Raw genomic sequence first — 17,251 nt, 5'->3', positions numbered from 1 at the left:
GTTAACTCATATAGCCTCCAGTGATATACTGAGTTGATCATGACCCTCAGTCTTTCGACCTTCAACAGGGAAGGTCATTTACTCCATCCATCTTTGGTTTCATTAAGTGTAAGATGGGGATGATATCTGTCCTACCTGCCAGGTTCACAGGATCATTTCAGAATCAACTTGAAGATATAAAAATTCTGAACTGATTCACAAAGGCTGGGGATCATTATGTATAAGCGCACTCTGCAGTTGAGCTGATGGAAGCCCTGCGGATCTGTCTCACCTATTCTCTTTGCTCTCTCTGCAGTTAATCAGGATGTGCTCTCATGGAGAAGGCAAGATTAACTACTATAACTTTGTTCGTGCTTTCTCAAACTGACCTGCTGATGAGAAAATGCAAGACAATTTCTGATACTGGAATTATGCTTTGAAATACACCTTACACTCTTCATAGAGGCATTTACAGAGTGCCTGAAGTTTTATTTCTGTTTTGGTTCTTATTTCACTACTACTGAAGTCGAAACTAAATTGGATCTAATAGGATCTAAGATTGGTGCCTTATTTAGGGCATTGGGGTATAGCAATGTCTAATTTTGTGTGTCAAATTGACTTGGCCACAGGGGGCCCAAATATTTCCTTCCTTTCTTTTTTAAAAAATATTTTAAATTTTTTTAGAGATGGGATCTCACTCTGTCATCCAGGCTGGACTGTGGTGGCACTATCCTAGTTCTGTGAAGCCTCAGACTCCTGGGCTCAAGTGATCCCCCCGCTTAACCTCCCCAGTAGTGGGACAACAGTCTCAAGCCGCCATGCCCAGCTAATTTTAAAAATTATTTTGTAGAGACAAGGTCTCATTATGTTGCCTAAGCTTGTCTCAAACTCATGAGCTCCAGAAATTCTACCACCTCAGCCTCCAAAAGTGCTGGAATTATAGGCATGAGCCACTGTGCCCAGCCTCAGATATTTCATTATTCTGGGGGTTTCTGTGAAGGTATTTTTGGATGAGATAAACATTTGAATCAGAAGACTAAGTAAAACAGATAGTCCTCCCTAATGTGGGTGAGCCTCCTCCAATCATTTGAAGACATGAGTAGAATAAAAAGGCTGACCTTCCCCCAGGTAAGAGAATTCCTCTTGCCTGACTGGCTTCAAATTGGGACATCAGCCTTTTCCTGCCTTCAGACACAAATGCAAACATCAGCTGTTGGTCTGGAGCCTGCTGGCCTTCAGACTGGACCTAAACCATCAGCTCTCCCAAGTCTTAGGCCTTTGGATTCAGACTGGAATTATACCTTTAGCTCTCCTGGGTCTCCAGCTTGCCAATTTACCCTGCAGATCTTGGGACTTGTAAGCCTTCATAATTGTGTGAGCGATTCCTGATGACTCTTTCTCTCTCTATATATATTTATATATACATATATGTGTATATATAATATATACATATTATATGTAATATATATGTGTATATATAATATATACATATTATATATACACATACACACATGTACATGTTTATATGTATATATGTATATGTGTATATATGTACACATATATGTGTATACATACATCCTATTGGTTCTCTTTCTCTGGATAACCCTAATTCAGATGTAGAATGATCAAGAGCAGGAGGAATGTTAGAATTCTCTAGAAGAATCATCTGGGATGTTGGAATCAGTATGCAGTATCACTGTTGCTGCTAGTCAATGGCCCCACCACCACCCATCTGCCCACCCTGATACTGAGGGAAATATACACCCATTTTTCAAACTGGTTCTAGGCCCATTAGACCTGCATTTAAAAAAAAAAAAGAAGAAGGAATATAATAGAAAATATCTGGTATACCTAGCAGGGTATTTTTTCTTTTTTTCTTTTGTTTTGAGCAAGACAGAGGCTCACTCTGTCACCCAGGCTGGAATGCAGTGGCGTGATCTCAACTCACTGCAACCTCTGCCTCCTGGGTTCAAGTGATTCAGCCTCCCGAGTAGCTGGGACTACAGGCATGCGCCACTATATCCAGTTAATTTTTTTAATTTTATTTTTAGTAGAGACGAGGTTTCACCATGCTGGGCTGAGGCTTCTGTTTCAAATGAGAGTGGATTTACTGGATCATCATGTAAAATGTATTTCTTGATGTGGGTTGTAGTAAAAAAATAAAAATAAAAAGATTTGGCTGGGAACACTTGCTCACACCTGTAATCCCAGCACTTTGGGAGGTGGAGCCGGGTGGGTCACTGGAGGTCAGGAGGTCGAGACCAGCCTGGCCAACATGGTGAAACCTCATCTCTACTAAAAATACAAAAATTGGCCAGATGTGGTGGCGTGTGCCTGTAGTCCCAGCCACTCAGGAGGCTGAAATGGGAGAATCGCTTAAACTCTGGAGGCAGAGGTTGCAGTGAGCCGAGACCATGTCCTGCACTCTATCCAGCCTGGGTGACACAGCAAGACTCCATCTCAAAAAAAAAAAAAAAAAAAAAAAATTAGAAAAATACCGCTTTTAGAGAGCCCAGCCTTGAGAGAGGAAGGAAAGACTAGTTGCAGTTACTATCCTCTAGTGAGCTCTGATTGGCTTTTTAGACTCAGGGCTGCTCTTTGGTTGAAGTCAGCCACTAAGTTCATCTTTAAACATGCTATCTCAAATTCTCCCAAGCCACCCAAAACATGGTATGAGTGAGGATAGAGTTACATAGAATTCAGACTGCTTTGCCCTCTCAGAACTTCTAGGGAACTTCCCTTGGTGTTTCCTTCCCTAATGAGCTCAGCCACTTGTAACTAGCTTATTGAAAGGGCTGTAAATATATTATGTTGACTCCTTTTCTGTTCCAGGTTATTATCTTGGGAATAACCCATGTTTTGTTTTGTTTTACCTTCAGTCGCTCATAACTATTTAAAACAGTATCTCACTTTCAACTACAGATGCTCCTCTACTTATGGTGTTATGTCTCAATAAACTCACATAAGTAAAAAATATCACAAGTTGAAAACACATTTAATAACCCTGATAAGCCCATTGTAAAGTAGGAAAATAAGTTGAACCATTGAAAGTTGGGGTCTATCTGTATTTTACAAGTTTTTTCAGTTTAAAAATTACCAAGCTGTATCCTGCCTGGCCCAGCTCAGTCCTTCCCTAGGCTTAGAAGCCTGTGGTAGAGAGTGTGTATACTGGGGTGATGATAGTGGTTCCTTCTTCCTCCCTTCTTTCTGTCTTCTCCCTTTGTTCCTATTCAGCTGTGCTGCTGTTTCTAGCCCATGTAGGCTCTGGGAAAGGTTAAGGGGGTAGAAACCAGAGAAAAAGGGCAAAGTCTTATTTCTGTGGCTAGTAATGGCATAATGTGGGGCCCAGTCTCTAAGTGACATGTGCCCAAAGGCTGACTCTTTCTCCTAGAGCACCTTTTTTCTCTTTTTGGATTCAGGGGGTACATGTGCACGTTTGTTACGTGGGTATATTGCACCTAGGTAGTGAGCACAGTACCCAGTAAGTAGTTTTTCTGCACGTACCCCCTCCTTCCCTCCCGAGTCTGGTAGTCCCCAGTGTCTGTTGTTCCCATTATTATGTCTATGTGTATTCAATGTTTAGCTCCCACTTAGAAGTAAGAACATGCAATATTTGGTTTTCTATTCCTGCATCAATTCACTTTAGGATAATGGCCTCCAGCTGCATCCCTGTTGCTGCAGAATACATGATTTCATTGTTTTTTATAGCTGCATAGTATTCCATGGTGTAGATATACCACATTTAAAAAATCTAATCCACCACTGATTGGCATCTAGGTTGATTCCATGTCCTTTGCTCAGAGCCCCATTTTGGTGAGTACTTAGAACTCTTTCCAGGCGGAAACTGCCCAGTGCACCACTCTCAGGTGGAAGGGACCCAGTCAGCACCCGACCACCCCGGCTCTAATGGCATGCTCTCCAAAGCTCCTTCTGATCTTCCCAGGAGGCCCTTTCGGGCTGACACACCTTCCAGGCTGTGCACTCTCGCCATGTTCTCACCCAGATGGCTCTCTTGGCTGTGTGATTAGGCAGCTCAATCCCTTTCCTTTCGACTGTTTCAGGGGAGAACCAGGTACCCCAAACCTTGTGCTCTCCAAACTCCAGGGGACAGACACGTGTCAAACCCTGAGTCTTTTAAAGGATCCTCTCACTTAGCTTGCAGACCCAAGGTACTCTAACAGCCTTTTTCAAGCAGCTTGCACTTTCTGGTATTTTCTCCATCACTCTTGCCTCCTGTGGTAGAGTCGCTTTGGGCTCCCCCTCAGCAAATCATTCATGGATCAGCAGCAAATCTGCAACATATGGAAATATTTGCCAATTTTTGTCCTCAGCGCTGGGTCTCAGCCAAAATGGAGATTTAGGAAGTTCTCATTTAGTATCCTCTAGCCTGCTTTTGGTTGTTTTGTTTTTCTGTTTGTTCTGTTTGTTTTTTAGAGACAGGGTCTTACTCTGTTGCCAGACTGGAATGCAGTGGTGTGACCATAGCTCACTGCAGCCTCAAACTCTTGGGCTCAAGCAATCCTCCTGCCTCAGCCTTCTGAGTAGCTAGGCCTATAGTCTCAGAGGGAACTGTCTTCAACAAAGCTGGCACTATCCACATCCACTCCTTAAGTTTGCTGTCCACTTCTTGTCTTGCATCTCCTTTTAAGTTTACTTAAGATTGAGAAGCTGATCTCTGACAGCACCATCACAAGGTATAAAAGCGATTTCATGAAAGACCAAAGCCAGCAGGCCATTTCTGTGGTGTCCACACACTTGCTGCTCACCTGTTAGTTTATACAAAGCAGCAAGGGTAGGAGCCACAAATGTTACAGCAAATCACTTTTTCTACTAAAATCCTGAATGGCAGTGCAGCCATTGGATGTCACTAATTACCTTGTGCTACAGTCACAGCTGGCATGCATCTGGAGTGTCAGGCTCAGGTGATGGAAGAGAGCTGAGCATTAGCCTGTAGCAAGCAATATTGTAGGAAGCAGAATGATCATCACTTCAAATTGGCCACCAGGGAGTTGAAAGATTCTAATACACACACACACACACACACACACACACACACACACACCACACACACACACACACACACACACACACACACACAGACAGAGAGAGAATTAAGATTCGCTCTGGTAGCTGAAGCTATCAGGTCTAACTGAAGAATTTGACTAAGACTGCTTATAGTGCTTTTGGCTTTGGGACTAATAAAAATCTGCCTTGTGGGTAAAGATGGGCTGTGAGTTAGCCACTACTCAGAAACCTGGGCCTGTACCTTGTCTGCACCACCAGGGGGGCCTTGAAAATACCATCAAATTAAGGTGTATCAAATCTGTATCTATAGGCTTTGAGGGTATTTGGGACAAATAGGTAGAGAAGACTTCTCTAAATGTTGTCTCCAGAGAATCAAGGGTCACTTGGGTAAGTGACTCCTGAATATCCTGCTGGCACATAAGTTCATTTTAAAAAGCCAACTTGAGTGCTTTATATGTACCATGAACTTAGCATTCAGTATCTCTAAGCCTCTCACCGCCATTCCTCGCAAAACATGAAACCCTTTTGACACAGATGAGCAAAAAGACTCAAAGGTTAACTGCTTAGTTCACCTAGCTTCTTATGGCAGAGCAGGACCCAAGTCTGCAATGAAGCTTGCCATGCATCAGAACCACTCACCTTCACCTCAAGCAAACATTTCCTCTTTAATTCTCACACCCCATGGGTGTCCTTGACTAACTGCCACCTGTAACTGCACTCATCTTTTGAAATCTCTCCAAAGATGGTTCTGGTAAACACAGCAGGCAGCTATAGGCAACAGCAGCCACGTGACACCAGCGATCCCCACTGCCCGCCATTATTACTAACACTTGGATGTCATCTAGTCAGCACCAACATGTTTGTTGGCCTTTACACAAACGAAACCCCATTTCCTCCAAGCTAAACAACGTCATAGTATAGTAGGCATCAAGGATGATGTGCTTATTTCTGGAGCTTCCTACCCACAAAACGCCATGTTAAGAAAGCCCCTTTCCAACTTTACTATTAAAGATTCAAATAAAAATGATGCTTACTATCCAGCACTTGACATAACTGACTCTCCATCCTTAATTCTAATTCTCCAATTCGTATCACCACAATGGACAAATACGGGTCGAGATATGTACGAAATGACTAATAAAGTGAAAAATAATAGACACGAGGGCTAAAATTCATTGCAAACTCCTTTAAGCAAACATAAACATCCATGTTAAAAGCATCACTGTATAAAAGCACATCACGGAAATTATGAGACAATTCTGATCATTTTCTGCCTTTTATTGTTATTTCAGAAAATATTTGATGTTTCAAAATGTACATTTAAAAAATCCATACAAAACTGTAATTTGTTTTAAAACCAGACAGAAACAGTGGAAAAATGATTTTGAAAAACAGTTCACCAAAAAGACACCCCTCCCCCCAACCCTTTTACATGAAAGCATAAATACGGCAGGTACAAATTTTCCTTGAGTTCCTTGTTGAAATTTGGTCCATATGAACAGGCTAGAGTAGAAAACAGACAATTTGTCCACATTTGCATTATCAGTTGCTCAGGGCACCAGCAGCCTTAGTTCATCCTTCAGATGTTTTTTTAAACAGAGGAACTGAAAAATGAGGTTTACAGTCTCATCACATGAACACTCAAATCTGTACCCAGGGAAACGGTGGTATTACATTTACTATCACAGCCAGAGCCTGTCAGGTGAACAGGGTTATCCACCTGCGGCTGCTGCTTGGCCAAATATCCTTCCTCTCCACGTGAACAAGCAGCTCTAGAATGCTTTTAGGCAGAGTGATGGTGATGTTATGGGCACTACACTCATCTTATTCCTGGACAATGACTTAAGCCCCATCATAAGAATGGTTTTTTCCTCTTCAACAGATTTTGTAAAAATAGACCTCTAAGATGATGCTACATGTTCTAAAAGAGTGCCACAGAAACCCACCCAGGATGAGAATGACAGCAACAAAAGGAAAGTGGCTGCTATTTCTTGTGTGAGGGATGATGACTACCCCTCCCATGGGTCCCATTTCTCCCCCAGTTAGATGTTCTAAGGGACAGAAAGGCTGTGGAAAGGACCACCGGCTGGGAGAGTTATTGCACAACCCGGAAGAGCGAGAAAAACGTGGACAGGCAAGGGGCAGGGGAGAGGGTTGCTGCAACTAACACAAGGTAACACTGAATTAGGAGCTCAAACCGTTCTGCAACAGTCAGACATGTATGTGTTAGCACTTGAGACTGGGAAGTAAAAGTAAACTCCTTTGTCATATAAACTTTGGGCTGAATGGGAAGCAAAATAGACCAAAAGAGGTTATGGTAAGCATGCCTTTTAAAAAAATCTGGCGGTGGGGAATATAATGGAGAAGCAGGGCTTGCTATGTGGGGCCAGACGGGAGTTTTCGAGGAGGGGGCTGGAAACTCTGGGCTTCCCTTAATAGGTATGCTTGTGGTTGGACCACCTCACTGCCTTCCACAGCCACCCAGCTGGGCCAGAAGAGAACTGACACAAGGGAGAAACCAAAAACAGAACACGCCACAGACCCTAATGCTGGGCAGCGGGGTTTGAAAGAAATGGGGCGAAACTGTCACAATCCGTGTCCCTTTTATATGTAACTGTACTGAGGTATGGTGTCTTTGGCTGCTTGTGACAAGCAGCCATCGAGCCCTGGCAGCTGGGAGCTGGCCACGGAGTACAAGTGAAAACCACACAGCAAAGTAAGGCACTTAATCACACACACACACGCACGCACGCGCACGCAATCTGCTTGGGACAAAAAGTCTACAGGGGTCGCCAAGCACGAAAGGCTACATGGAGACTGCAAATCCCAATGCTCTTCTTTATAGCTCTGCCAGTCCAGGGAACTCCATAAAAGAATGAGGCAGCTCTCACTGGGGGGAACTGGTCTTCAGCCTTTGCAAGATGGAGCTAACACTCATGCGAGAAGTGGGGTAAAGAGTGAGAAGTTGGTAAAGTCTTCCTCACTGGGACAACCTTGGGCTGGAGAGGGATCCTATTTAGGGTTTCCAGTCATCTGACAATGACCTAATCCTCCAATAATCCCTAAAGTCCTCTCCTGAGGAAAGGAACCATAAGCTCGGAAGGCAGAGCGAGGGAGGAAGAGCACACCACTGTCTTGACTCACAAGCTTTCAGCACTCCCTCTGTGAGAGGAGAGAGCTGAGAACATCAAGAATTGAAGTTTGTGCACTTGTGCCACCGGCCCTTAGGCGGGAGGCGGGAGAATTAGTTATGTGCAGACTTCCCTCTCTCTCACACCAGGCCTAGGAAAAACCAACTAGCAAGGCTAAAGCATACAAAGGAAATCTAAGCCGAGGCCTTTTCTAGGCACAAAGGGAGTCGGCAGCCCACTTCTGATTAAAGCATCTGTGGAAGGTAAGAATTTTGTTGTGGAATCCTGGGATGAGATGCACTCTTTCACCCAACCTCTTATTAGCTGCTGAGAAAAAGGTCAAGGGGTACTGACAGAGGAGGTCCAAAGAGAGACCCCAGAAGCACACACCCGCCCCAAGCTTCGGGAGTTCTTAGGGTCCCAGGGTTTCCAGTCCAGACAAGGATCTGTGAATGTGGCCAGGGCAGCAAGGTGTGTACTGGGGTTTCTTACATGTTGGGAAGTTATGCCTTGGGACATGGGCAAGTTTCTCAGCAACCATTTCCGTCTGGTGGCCCAGACACACACAGGATTAGAACTGACTCGAAAGGGAGGACAGTAGCTCCCCTCCTGGCTCAGCCTGCTCCCCCTTCGCCCAGAACCATCCCCTACCTTCAAAAGGAGCACATGCAATTTATAAATAGTGCAGCTATCAGCGCCCGGATGGTAAAAATAACTCCCATCATCCCTGCACCTCCAAGGTGGGGAGCCGGTAGCACGGATCCTTGGTCCACCAGCGCCACCTCCCTCTCCTCCCACTGTGTCTGTCGGCTTCCCCACAAATTGAAGTTAGGGCTGTCGAGAGGCCACAGTTGCTGAGGTAGGTCACGTCTTTCCTCCTGCCCTCGGTGCATGGTGCCGAACTCTCAAGCTTGGGTGTCTGGCGGAGCCTTCACAAATGGCTTGGCACTTTGGGGCAGGAGAAAATGCATCAAACTGAGGAAAACAGCCAAAGTGACCAAAATTAGAACAAGCTAGCCCAACAAGCTCATAGGATGAAGTGGAATTATTTCAGCTCTGGCAACAGAGTCTGTGTCGACCTGCCAAAGACTTGGCTCTGCTGTGAAATAAACGTGCCAGGGAGGGTGGTGGGCGGGGTGGGGGGTGACAAAGTACCCTACAACTACCCTCTAACCACCCTCCTCCCCAAACATCCCTGAAGCCCAGGCTGGCAAGATGCCAGCCCCACTCACGGTCTCAGGGTTTTTGTTTCACATAAAATAAACCCTTAGCACACCCCTGTCCACCAGGAAGCAGAGCCTAAGTTGACTCCGGCCACTGGGCTGGTGGGACCACATCCAAGGCATGAGGTACTGGCAGCATGGAAAGCTTTGCAAGAGACAGGCACATGAAGTTGTGGCGTCTCTGGCACACCAAGTGTCCTGGGACAGAGCAACGGAAACCTACAGGCATGAGAATGAAGGTTGCTTGATGGCAAGACTTCAGCTGCTCTGCTCAACACTACCTCTCCAGCATCTGGCACAGCGCAGGCACCTGGCACATCCCAGCATGCCATACATATCTGTTGAAGGCACAACTCAACAGTTTAACCTGGGCTCACCTGAGAGAGGCCTCCTGCATGTGAAGCCCTGCCAGTGACACAGCCTGGAGGGCACCCAGGATGGGTGTTCTATAATGGGGGAGGAAGGTGGGCTTAGGAGGCTGCTGGCTGAACACGTCATTTGCAGTTACCAGGCAAGGTGGGGGGCCTGAACTCAATTACAGCCTCTGTTGGGGCTGTTTGACTGAAATGGCTAAGGGATCCCGTATCAGGTCTGCTGTATTGATACCAAAACTGCCCTTTTACCAACAGTTCTGCTGTGCAGCCCAGAGAAGTGTCAGGGAAGGAGAGGGAGAAATGGGGGAAATGCATATTTTCAAAAACACTGTCTCACTTCCTAAGGGTAATCAAAAGCAACCATGGGTAGCTCTTCCCATTTCTGCAACCTTATTGTGGAGAGGGATGAAGGCCTCCAATGGCATTAGGAAACAAATCCCTCAGTTACTGGGAAGTTAAAATTTATCTATGATGTAAGTGACTTGCAGAAGGAGAGTTGCCTTGATGAAAAGACCCATTTCCCCCTTTTTGATCTAAATTCAGGTTTGGTTTCTGCTGTGATGTCAAGAAGATGACCAGTATACCAAATGACACTACAATTCCTGCACCTACCAAGAACGACTCCCCTTCGCCTCAGCACACAGTTCGGAGGTTCTTAATTAGGACCTTTTTTTATTATTGTTGTTTTAGAATTTTGCTCTCGTTGCCCAGGCTTTAGTGCCATGGTAAAATCTCTGCTCACTGCAACCTCCGCTTTCTGGGTTCAAGCGATTCTCCTGCCTCAGCCTCCCGAATAGCTGGGATTACAGGCACCTGCCACCACGCCTGGCTAATTTTTTGTATTTTTAGTAGAGATGGGGTTTCACCATGTTGGCCAGGCTGGTCTTGAGCTCCGGACCACAGATGACCTGCCCACCTCAGTCTCCCAAAGTGCTGGGATAACAGGCGTGAGCCACTGCGCCCGGCTGTAATTAGGACCTTTTTAAAGCTGAATGCCCCTTCTAAAAGCCCCCACAAGGCACCATAAGGACTTGGAGGCCTTGTCTTCAGGTGGAGGGGAGGGGAAAGAATCTGTGAGGGAAGGGGCCAGAAAGGCGCCTATCATCTACCCAGAGAGTGATTCTCAGTCAGTCATGGTTTCATGCAGCCTAAAATGCTGTAGTTGTGCTCAACAAACGACAATTCCAAAGAACACTCAACAAGGGCGGCCAGATGGACAGTGGTCCAAGTGACCCTCCCTGGACACCAAGGGACCAGCATGGGGCTGAAGCCCTTGAGGCTTAGTGTTTCTGCAGCTAGAGATGAAGTCAAGGTAGTAAGTTTGGCCCCTGATGGGGCTGGCTGGCTCTGGAGGTGAGGACCAGCGTATCTCAGGCAGGTGTATGAACCGCTGTTTGGTTTGGTTTTGAATGCTTGTGAATGTCTAAAAAAGCAACGGCGACTGGGACTGCTGGAGAAAGGCCTAGGTCGACTCCTCTGTGGGTTCTGCCACCATTACCTTTCTGGAGGGGCCCGCTGTGCAGTTTGCTCTGCTCTTGCTCTAAGCAGTGGGAAGACGTATCTCCCCCCCAGAGTGACAGCAGGCTGGCTTCCAATCCGCGGCCAGCCACTGGTAAGCGCTCAAGTCACAGGACCCAACTGAGTTCACACCATCCTTCTGGGTTGAGTTGTCATGTCCCAAATCCAAATGCCTTGGCGTTTACAACGAGCAGTGGCTGCTGTGCCTCAAGATGGTACGTGCAGAACTGGAATCATATATCTCATCAGTTAATCAGCACCAAGGAGATGATGATCCGAGAGGGCCGCTGTCTCTTCTTCTTGCCCATCCACATGAGGACCACCGAGGGCCTGCTGCCAGCCCCAGCCTTCTGACTGGCAGGCCCTGGGGGACCGAAAGACAGGACTGCAATCTTAGCTCCCCTCCCATTGTAAAAATCAGACAGAAAAATGGCAAGATAAGGTGAAATTAGAAAGTGAAAAGGAAAAGCAGCAGCCATGAGGGAAGAGACAGAGCAAGCAGAAAGGTGCCAGCCACCGGTGCCTGGGGTTCTGGAAAAGCCAGCACAGGACAGGAGTGAGGACAGGAGGTGGCCTGAGGGGGAGAAAGAGAAAGATTTTTGGCTTTATTGAGAATGGTTTGTGGAAGAATAAGAGAAAGCCAAGAAGAAAGAAAGCGAAACCCCACATTGAAAGACAGGTTTCGACCGTTTGAGACGGAGCATCACAGGCAGGGAGGAGGAGGCAGGGAGGGGCGTGGGCTCCTCGCCCCCTGCTGGGCCCCCACCAAGAGGATTCCTGTTCTTAGCACTTTGGCCTTAGGGAGACTTGAGTTTCTTAGTCCGTGGGGAGGTTCCGTTCTCTGCCTTCACCACTCCATTTTCATGGTAACCTGGGAAGTGGAGAGAGACAAGGATACATGATATTTCTGCTGCAGCTAAGGCAGGAGAGGGGAGGGTGGGGGCCAGGCCAAGGAAAGGGTCCAGGCAGCCCGGCTGCTACACATGGATGCACCAAAGGGGTGCAGGGCTGCAGCCTTGCACAGCAAACAGAAGCCAGCAGATGGCTCCCAGGAGGGTCCTGTCTTCCCCAGGGCCCCGTTTGGGAGGCTTGGTCTCTGACTGCACTTTAGCAAGAAGGGCCTCGGATAGGCCGGGTGCGGTGGCTCAAGCCTGTAATCCCAGCACTTTGGGAGGCCGAGACGGGCGGATCACGAGGTCAGGAGATCGAGACCATCCTGGCTAACACAATGAAACCCCGTCTCTACTAAAAATACAAAAAAATTAGCCGGGCGAGGTGGCGGGCGCCTGTAGTCCCAGCTACTCGGGAGGCTGAGGCAGGAGAATGGCGTAAACCCGGGAGGCGGAGCTTGCAGTGAGCCGAGATAGCGCCACTGCACTCCAGCCTGGGCGACAGAGCGAGACTCTGTCTCAAAAAAAAAAAAAAGAAGGGCCTCGGATGACGCACAGTAACTCAGCAACAACAGAGGCCAGCCTGCCGAAGCCCAAGGCTGGGGCTAGATACTCGCTGAAATCACTGAGATGCTGTCACTGTCTCAATGTCCTCAGTTCCTCTCAGGCCCCTGCAAGGCGTCAGCCCATTTCCAGTTCAGCAAGAACTCCTAGGAGCAGCGGCCACAGAAGGGAGGGGGACGAGAGGCTGTAGGAACAAGGCCTCGCGCGGATGCCCAACACTCCTCTGGCAGAATAATTGTGCTCTTTCTATTGTTCAAAATACCTCCGTGCGCCTGCTCAAAGTCAGAGGTACTGGCTGCAGTCTTATGCCCCATAGCACCCCTGCCAGCCAGGCCTGACTCTGCGACACACCCAGCTGCGCGCGTGTCTGGTTCAAACACACATAAGCCTTTGCCAACCAGGTGGCCGCCTGGAGAAAAGCAGGTGAGTCAGAAAGCAGCGCCCAGTGCAGACAGGCCCCCAGGCTGGGCAGAACGTGCAGGGTTGGCAGAGCCTGGGGACCTGCTGAAGGTGGGTGATGACTGGAGTGCATGCAGGGGCCAAAGGAGAAGTGGGTGTCCCACCCCTACCCCCCACCTAGCACTGTGTCACTGTGAGTCATTCTTGGAGACAGAGGAGGAGCCAGCAAGCTGGGAGGCAGGGGCAGGCTGAGATGTGGAGCAAAAGGGCAGGTGAGGACAGAGGCCACTGTCCGGCACTGAGAATGGGCGGCAGCAGCAGCAGCAGCAGCAGCTGGCTGGGGTCCAGAAGCCACCCTGAGGACACGCTTCCTGCCAGAGTTCCCCGCCCAGCCACGGCCCTGCCCCACGGTGGCCAGGGCTCCCAGCCTAGTTAGGGCCAGCCCCACCCAGTCTGTCCTTGGCCCACACCCAGCCACGTGCCAACCAGGGAGCTAGGAGCCCCAGCCCCGAGGAAGGAGTCAGGAAGGAGAAGCTGGCAGGATTGGTCTGGGGAGCACCCAAGAAGCCTGGTGCCTTGGCTCCTCCCACCCATCCCAGCCAGACTTCCCTGGCTCCACTCTCTGCCAAGGGCCCTGGCACTCACCAGATTCCCTCTTGATGAGCCTGGCTGGTAGTCTGGGTGTAGCTGGGACTCTCCGCTTTGCACTCTGCTCATTCCAGTATTCCCGCCAGTGCCGCAGCTGGGAGTGGATGAAGCGCCACATGAGCCACGCCTGGGCGGCACATACCAGCAGCAGCACGCAGAGCCTGCGGAGGGGCAGAGGGTGGGCTTAGGCCGGGGCTTGGGCTCACAGCCTTGTGGCTGGGTTGTGCGGGGGAGAACAAGGGCCAGGGGCCCTGCCGTTCCCATGGCTCATCAGCTCCTCTCTCACCGCCAGCCCTCTTGCATACCACCACTATCACCAGGAAGAGTGTGTGCTTCAGTCAGTCTCTGCTCCAGCACACATCACATGTGCCAGGGAGATGGGAAGGAAGTGGCGACAGACGTACGGCCAGCTCTACAATCACGCTACTCCCGTGACGAGGGAGGGGTCCATGGCTGTGTCTCTTCTGCGTACATCGCACAGAACAAGACTAATGTAAGCTCCACAAATACTGGTGGAATTCAAATGATCTGAATTTCTGGAAGAGTGGCTTCTCATTTAACATGTCACTTAAAAGTGGAGCAACCCTGGGCAAATCACTCTCCTGGGCCTAGGGGCTCTGGGAAATAGTGGCTTCCTCGCTGCCTTTCTCACTGGTACAGGAGGCCACTGGCCAGGCCACTGAGCACATAGTTTTAAAGCCCCCACACGCAAGAAGAAGAGAATGATATCAACTGAGACACTGAGTGTGACGTCTCTATGTGCCACGAAGTGCCAGACAAATGTACGGGACTCCTATTTGGACTGCAGTCTGAGCAGGCCAGGACCAGGGGGTGAAGATGGTTTGGATGGAACCAGAGGCTGCTATCTCTTCTCCCTTCAGGCCTGATATCCAAAGATTTCCAAAAAAAATAACAACATGTGGGAGACTAAAGGGTCTGCTGCCTCCAGACCTCCTGCAGGGGCTGCGCCAAGTTCAGGAGGCTCCTTGTGGTACTCAGGAAGCCCTGGCTTATCACCTTGGACTTCTGCTCGACTCACCTGCAAAACAAAGTGTTGAAGTTCCCTTTCTCGGGGTCAAATGCCTGGTTTTCCATGCGAGCCAGTCCAAAGCCAATGGCCAGCACGGCAAGGGTGAGGATGAAGAGGCGGGTGACCCCAAAAACAGCAGCCCAGGCACTGAACCTGCCCACGGAGGCAAAAGAGGGGTGTCAGTCTTTAGCGCCCTTGAAGGAATCTTCACCCACTTCTCCAGAAGACCCCCCAAGTGGGAAGAGGATTCAAGGGTGGCTGGGAAAGTGCTTGAGGGATGAGATAGCTAAACTCAGATGTTCCAGAAAAAAATAACGTGAGGGCACCACCTGCAGGTAAGTGGGCAGTGTGCACCCAGGGAGGGACCCTCCACCCTCCGGGCCTCAGCGGGAACCCCTGCCCAGGCCTCTAAGCAGGCCAGCCTGCAGCAGCCCCACTTACAGTTTCTCGTTGTTTTCATCTGCAAAGTAGAAGAGTCGAGCCGTGTGGAAGAGGAACTCAGTTGAGTACTGCAGCAGCAGCAAGATCAGGCCCAGGCGGCTCAGGCTGAGGGGGAAAAAGACTAGCCTTACATTCCCTCCGAGATGCTCGTGGGGCAGAAGCCATTGCATCTTGGCTCAGGCTGTCCCCTGTGCCTGGCTGAACTCTGCTTTCCACTCCCACATTCCCTGGCTGGCTCTGCTCCATCCTTTAGGATTCAGTTTAACTGTCACACCTTTAAGACGTTTTTCCTAATACAGACCCGCTGGCTGTTCAGCTGTCCTGTCTCGGTCAGATTCCCTTGCCTGCTCCCACAGCAAATCTGGCCTAGGCCCTTCACAGTACTTAGCACCTTGCACTCATCACCTTGGCTGGAACCAAGCACATAAAAGGTACTCAGAACACATTTGCTGAGCTCTGAGTATAGGAATATGAAGTGTTCCTGTTGTCTGACTTTCCATTATCCAAGTCTTCACAGCTCCGAGATACATGCAGAAGCAGGAAGTGCTCCTTCTGTGTGGTCCTGCTTGTACATTCTCCCCGGTCCTCACCACTGCTACGGTGACAGTGCAGACTGGCTTCTTAGACCCGTTATGCATGTGACACATGAGCATCCAACACAAGGGCAGAGTTGGCATCACCCCACAGCCTTCGGCCCTCAAAGACCCATCCATGAACTGATGCTGCTACAGGCCACCAGAGACAGGAGACAGAGTTCGAGAGCTCCCTCCCCGCCTGAATCTCACTAATCCAAGTCAGTCATTTGCAAAGGATGCCTGCTGCAAGGATCTAGTCCAATGCACCTCAGGATTTCCAGGCACCTTGGCAGAAAGTTACACACAGTGAGCTCTGTAAGTGCCAGCTCAGAGAAAGTGTGGGGTGCTCTCTTTTACTGCATGGATAACACTCAGCAAAAGCCCAAATTATCAATGACACAGCTTATTACCATCAATAGAACTCTTTTCATAAAAGAGGCTCTCAAGAACTGACATTATAGCAACTCTTTCTGCCTCTAGATCAACCAAGAGAGACCTACTCTCCAAGTCATTATAAACCAAAGGGAAAGGAATTCCAGGGCTACGAGCTTTAGCAGTGTTTACACTGGACACTGTGAGGCAAGAGCCCAGCTTTGGGAGGCCTTCAAGCTGCAAAGCCATAGTTCAAAGGCCAACATCCATTGGAAGTCTTCCTGGCTCTCTCTGTTGAGGGTCTTCTTCTGGGTTGCAGAGCAGATGATACATACTGTGTTATGGTGCTCATCATTCTAAACTCTCCTTACCTATGTCTATAACTGTCTCTTCAGACTAAGAATGAACCACTGAAGATAAAGAATCTTCCATTACCATCTTTGTATTGTCAAGTCTTAGCATGGTGCTAGGCACACAGAGGGTGTCAACAAATGCCTGATAATTATATGATTGTGTGGACAGATGCTTGGACATAAAAGGGCAAGGAACTCTGGCTGGCTCCATGGTCTCACTCACTTTAAGAGGTATGCTCCAGCTATGTGCACCAGGTACAGGCAAATATACTGGAGCTGGCGGGGAATTTCCTCCTGGAAACAAGAGAAGCAGATGGTAAATTTGCTAATTCCCTAACTGAAGACTCAGGGAAGGGGGAAAAGTGCAGGGAGTTGAGAGAAGGCCAGGCTTCTCTGGGCTGCTTTAACACACAGTCCCATGTCCCACGAGTCCCACAGTCCCACTGCATCAGGCTGCTGAAATTCAAGGGCATTCAGGTCCATTCCCAAATTCCAGCAGCCTTGGGTCTAGGGTCAGAGGGCGAGGTTTGGATTGAGAAAGAAGAAACAGGGACTGGAGAAGAGGGCTCTTGGAAATAATTCAGAAGGAAACTATAAAAAGTAAAAATTTAAAAAGACTATGGAAATGGCAAAGACCTCTCCTTTGACATCTAGAAGATGAGAGTTAGGTTTCCTCCAAAGCCACAGGTCTGGTGGAAGAGGCAGGCAAGAGACTGACACTGGTGGACA

General features: G+C 48.6%; 2 protein-coding genes across 5 annotated transcripts in view; one reads left to right on the top strand and one right to left on the bottom strand.

Moving 5' to 3' along the window:
* The window catches only part of LOC105490863 (EF-hand domain containing 1), a 72,903-nt gene extending 72,456 nt beyond the window's left edge, over nucleotides 1-447 (top strand). For all 4 annotated transcript variants that reach the window (XM_011756835.3, XM_011756834.2, XM_071096946.1 and 1 more), the window contains one exon: nucleotides 296-447. In XM_011756835.3, coding sequence (XP_011755137.2) covers nucleotides 296-367 — 72 coding nt within the window. In that variant the 3' untranslated portion in view covers nucleotides 368-447. The remainder of the gene's footprint in view (nucleotides 1-295) is intronic.
* A 5,820-nt stretch (nucleotides 448-6,267) lies between these two features.
* LOC105490861 (translocation associated membrane protein 2) overlaps nucleotides 6,268-17,251 on the bottom strand; it is an 80,538-nt gene continuing 69,554 nt past the window's right edge. Inside the window, exons 7-11 of the mRNA XM_011756831.2 lie at nucleotides 16,746-16,816; nucleotides 15,223-15,327; nucleotides 14,791-14,934; nucleotides 13,749-13,912; nucleotides 6,268-12,121 (exon numbers count right to left, since the gene is read on the bottom strand). Coding sequence (XP_011755133.1) covers nucleotides 12,048-12,121; nucleotides 13,749-13,912; nucleotides 14,791-14,934; nucleotides 15,223-15,327; nucleotides 16,746-16,816 — 558 coding nt within the window. The 3' untranslated portion in view covers nucleotides 6,268-12,047. The remainder of the gene's footprint in view (nucleotides 12,122-13,748; nucleotides 13,913-14,790; nucleotides 14,935-15,222; nucleotides 15,328-16,745; nucleotides 16,817-17,251) is intronic.

This window comes from Macaca nemestrina, chromosome 5 (assembly GCF_043159975.1).
Source record: "Macaca nemestrina isolate mMacNem1 chromosome 5, mMacNem.hap1, whole genome shotgun sequence".
NCBI classification, from domain to species: Eukaryota; Metazoa; Chordata; class Mammalia; order Primates; family Cercopithecidae; genus Macaca; species Macaca nemestrina.
This window is presented reverse-complemented; position numbering and strand designations above follow the sequence as displayed.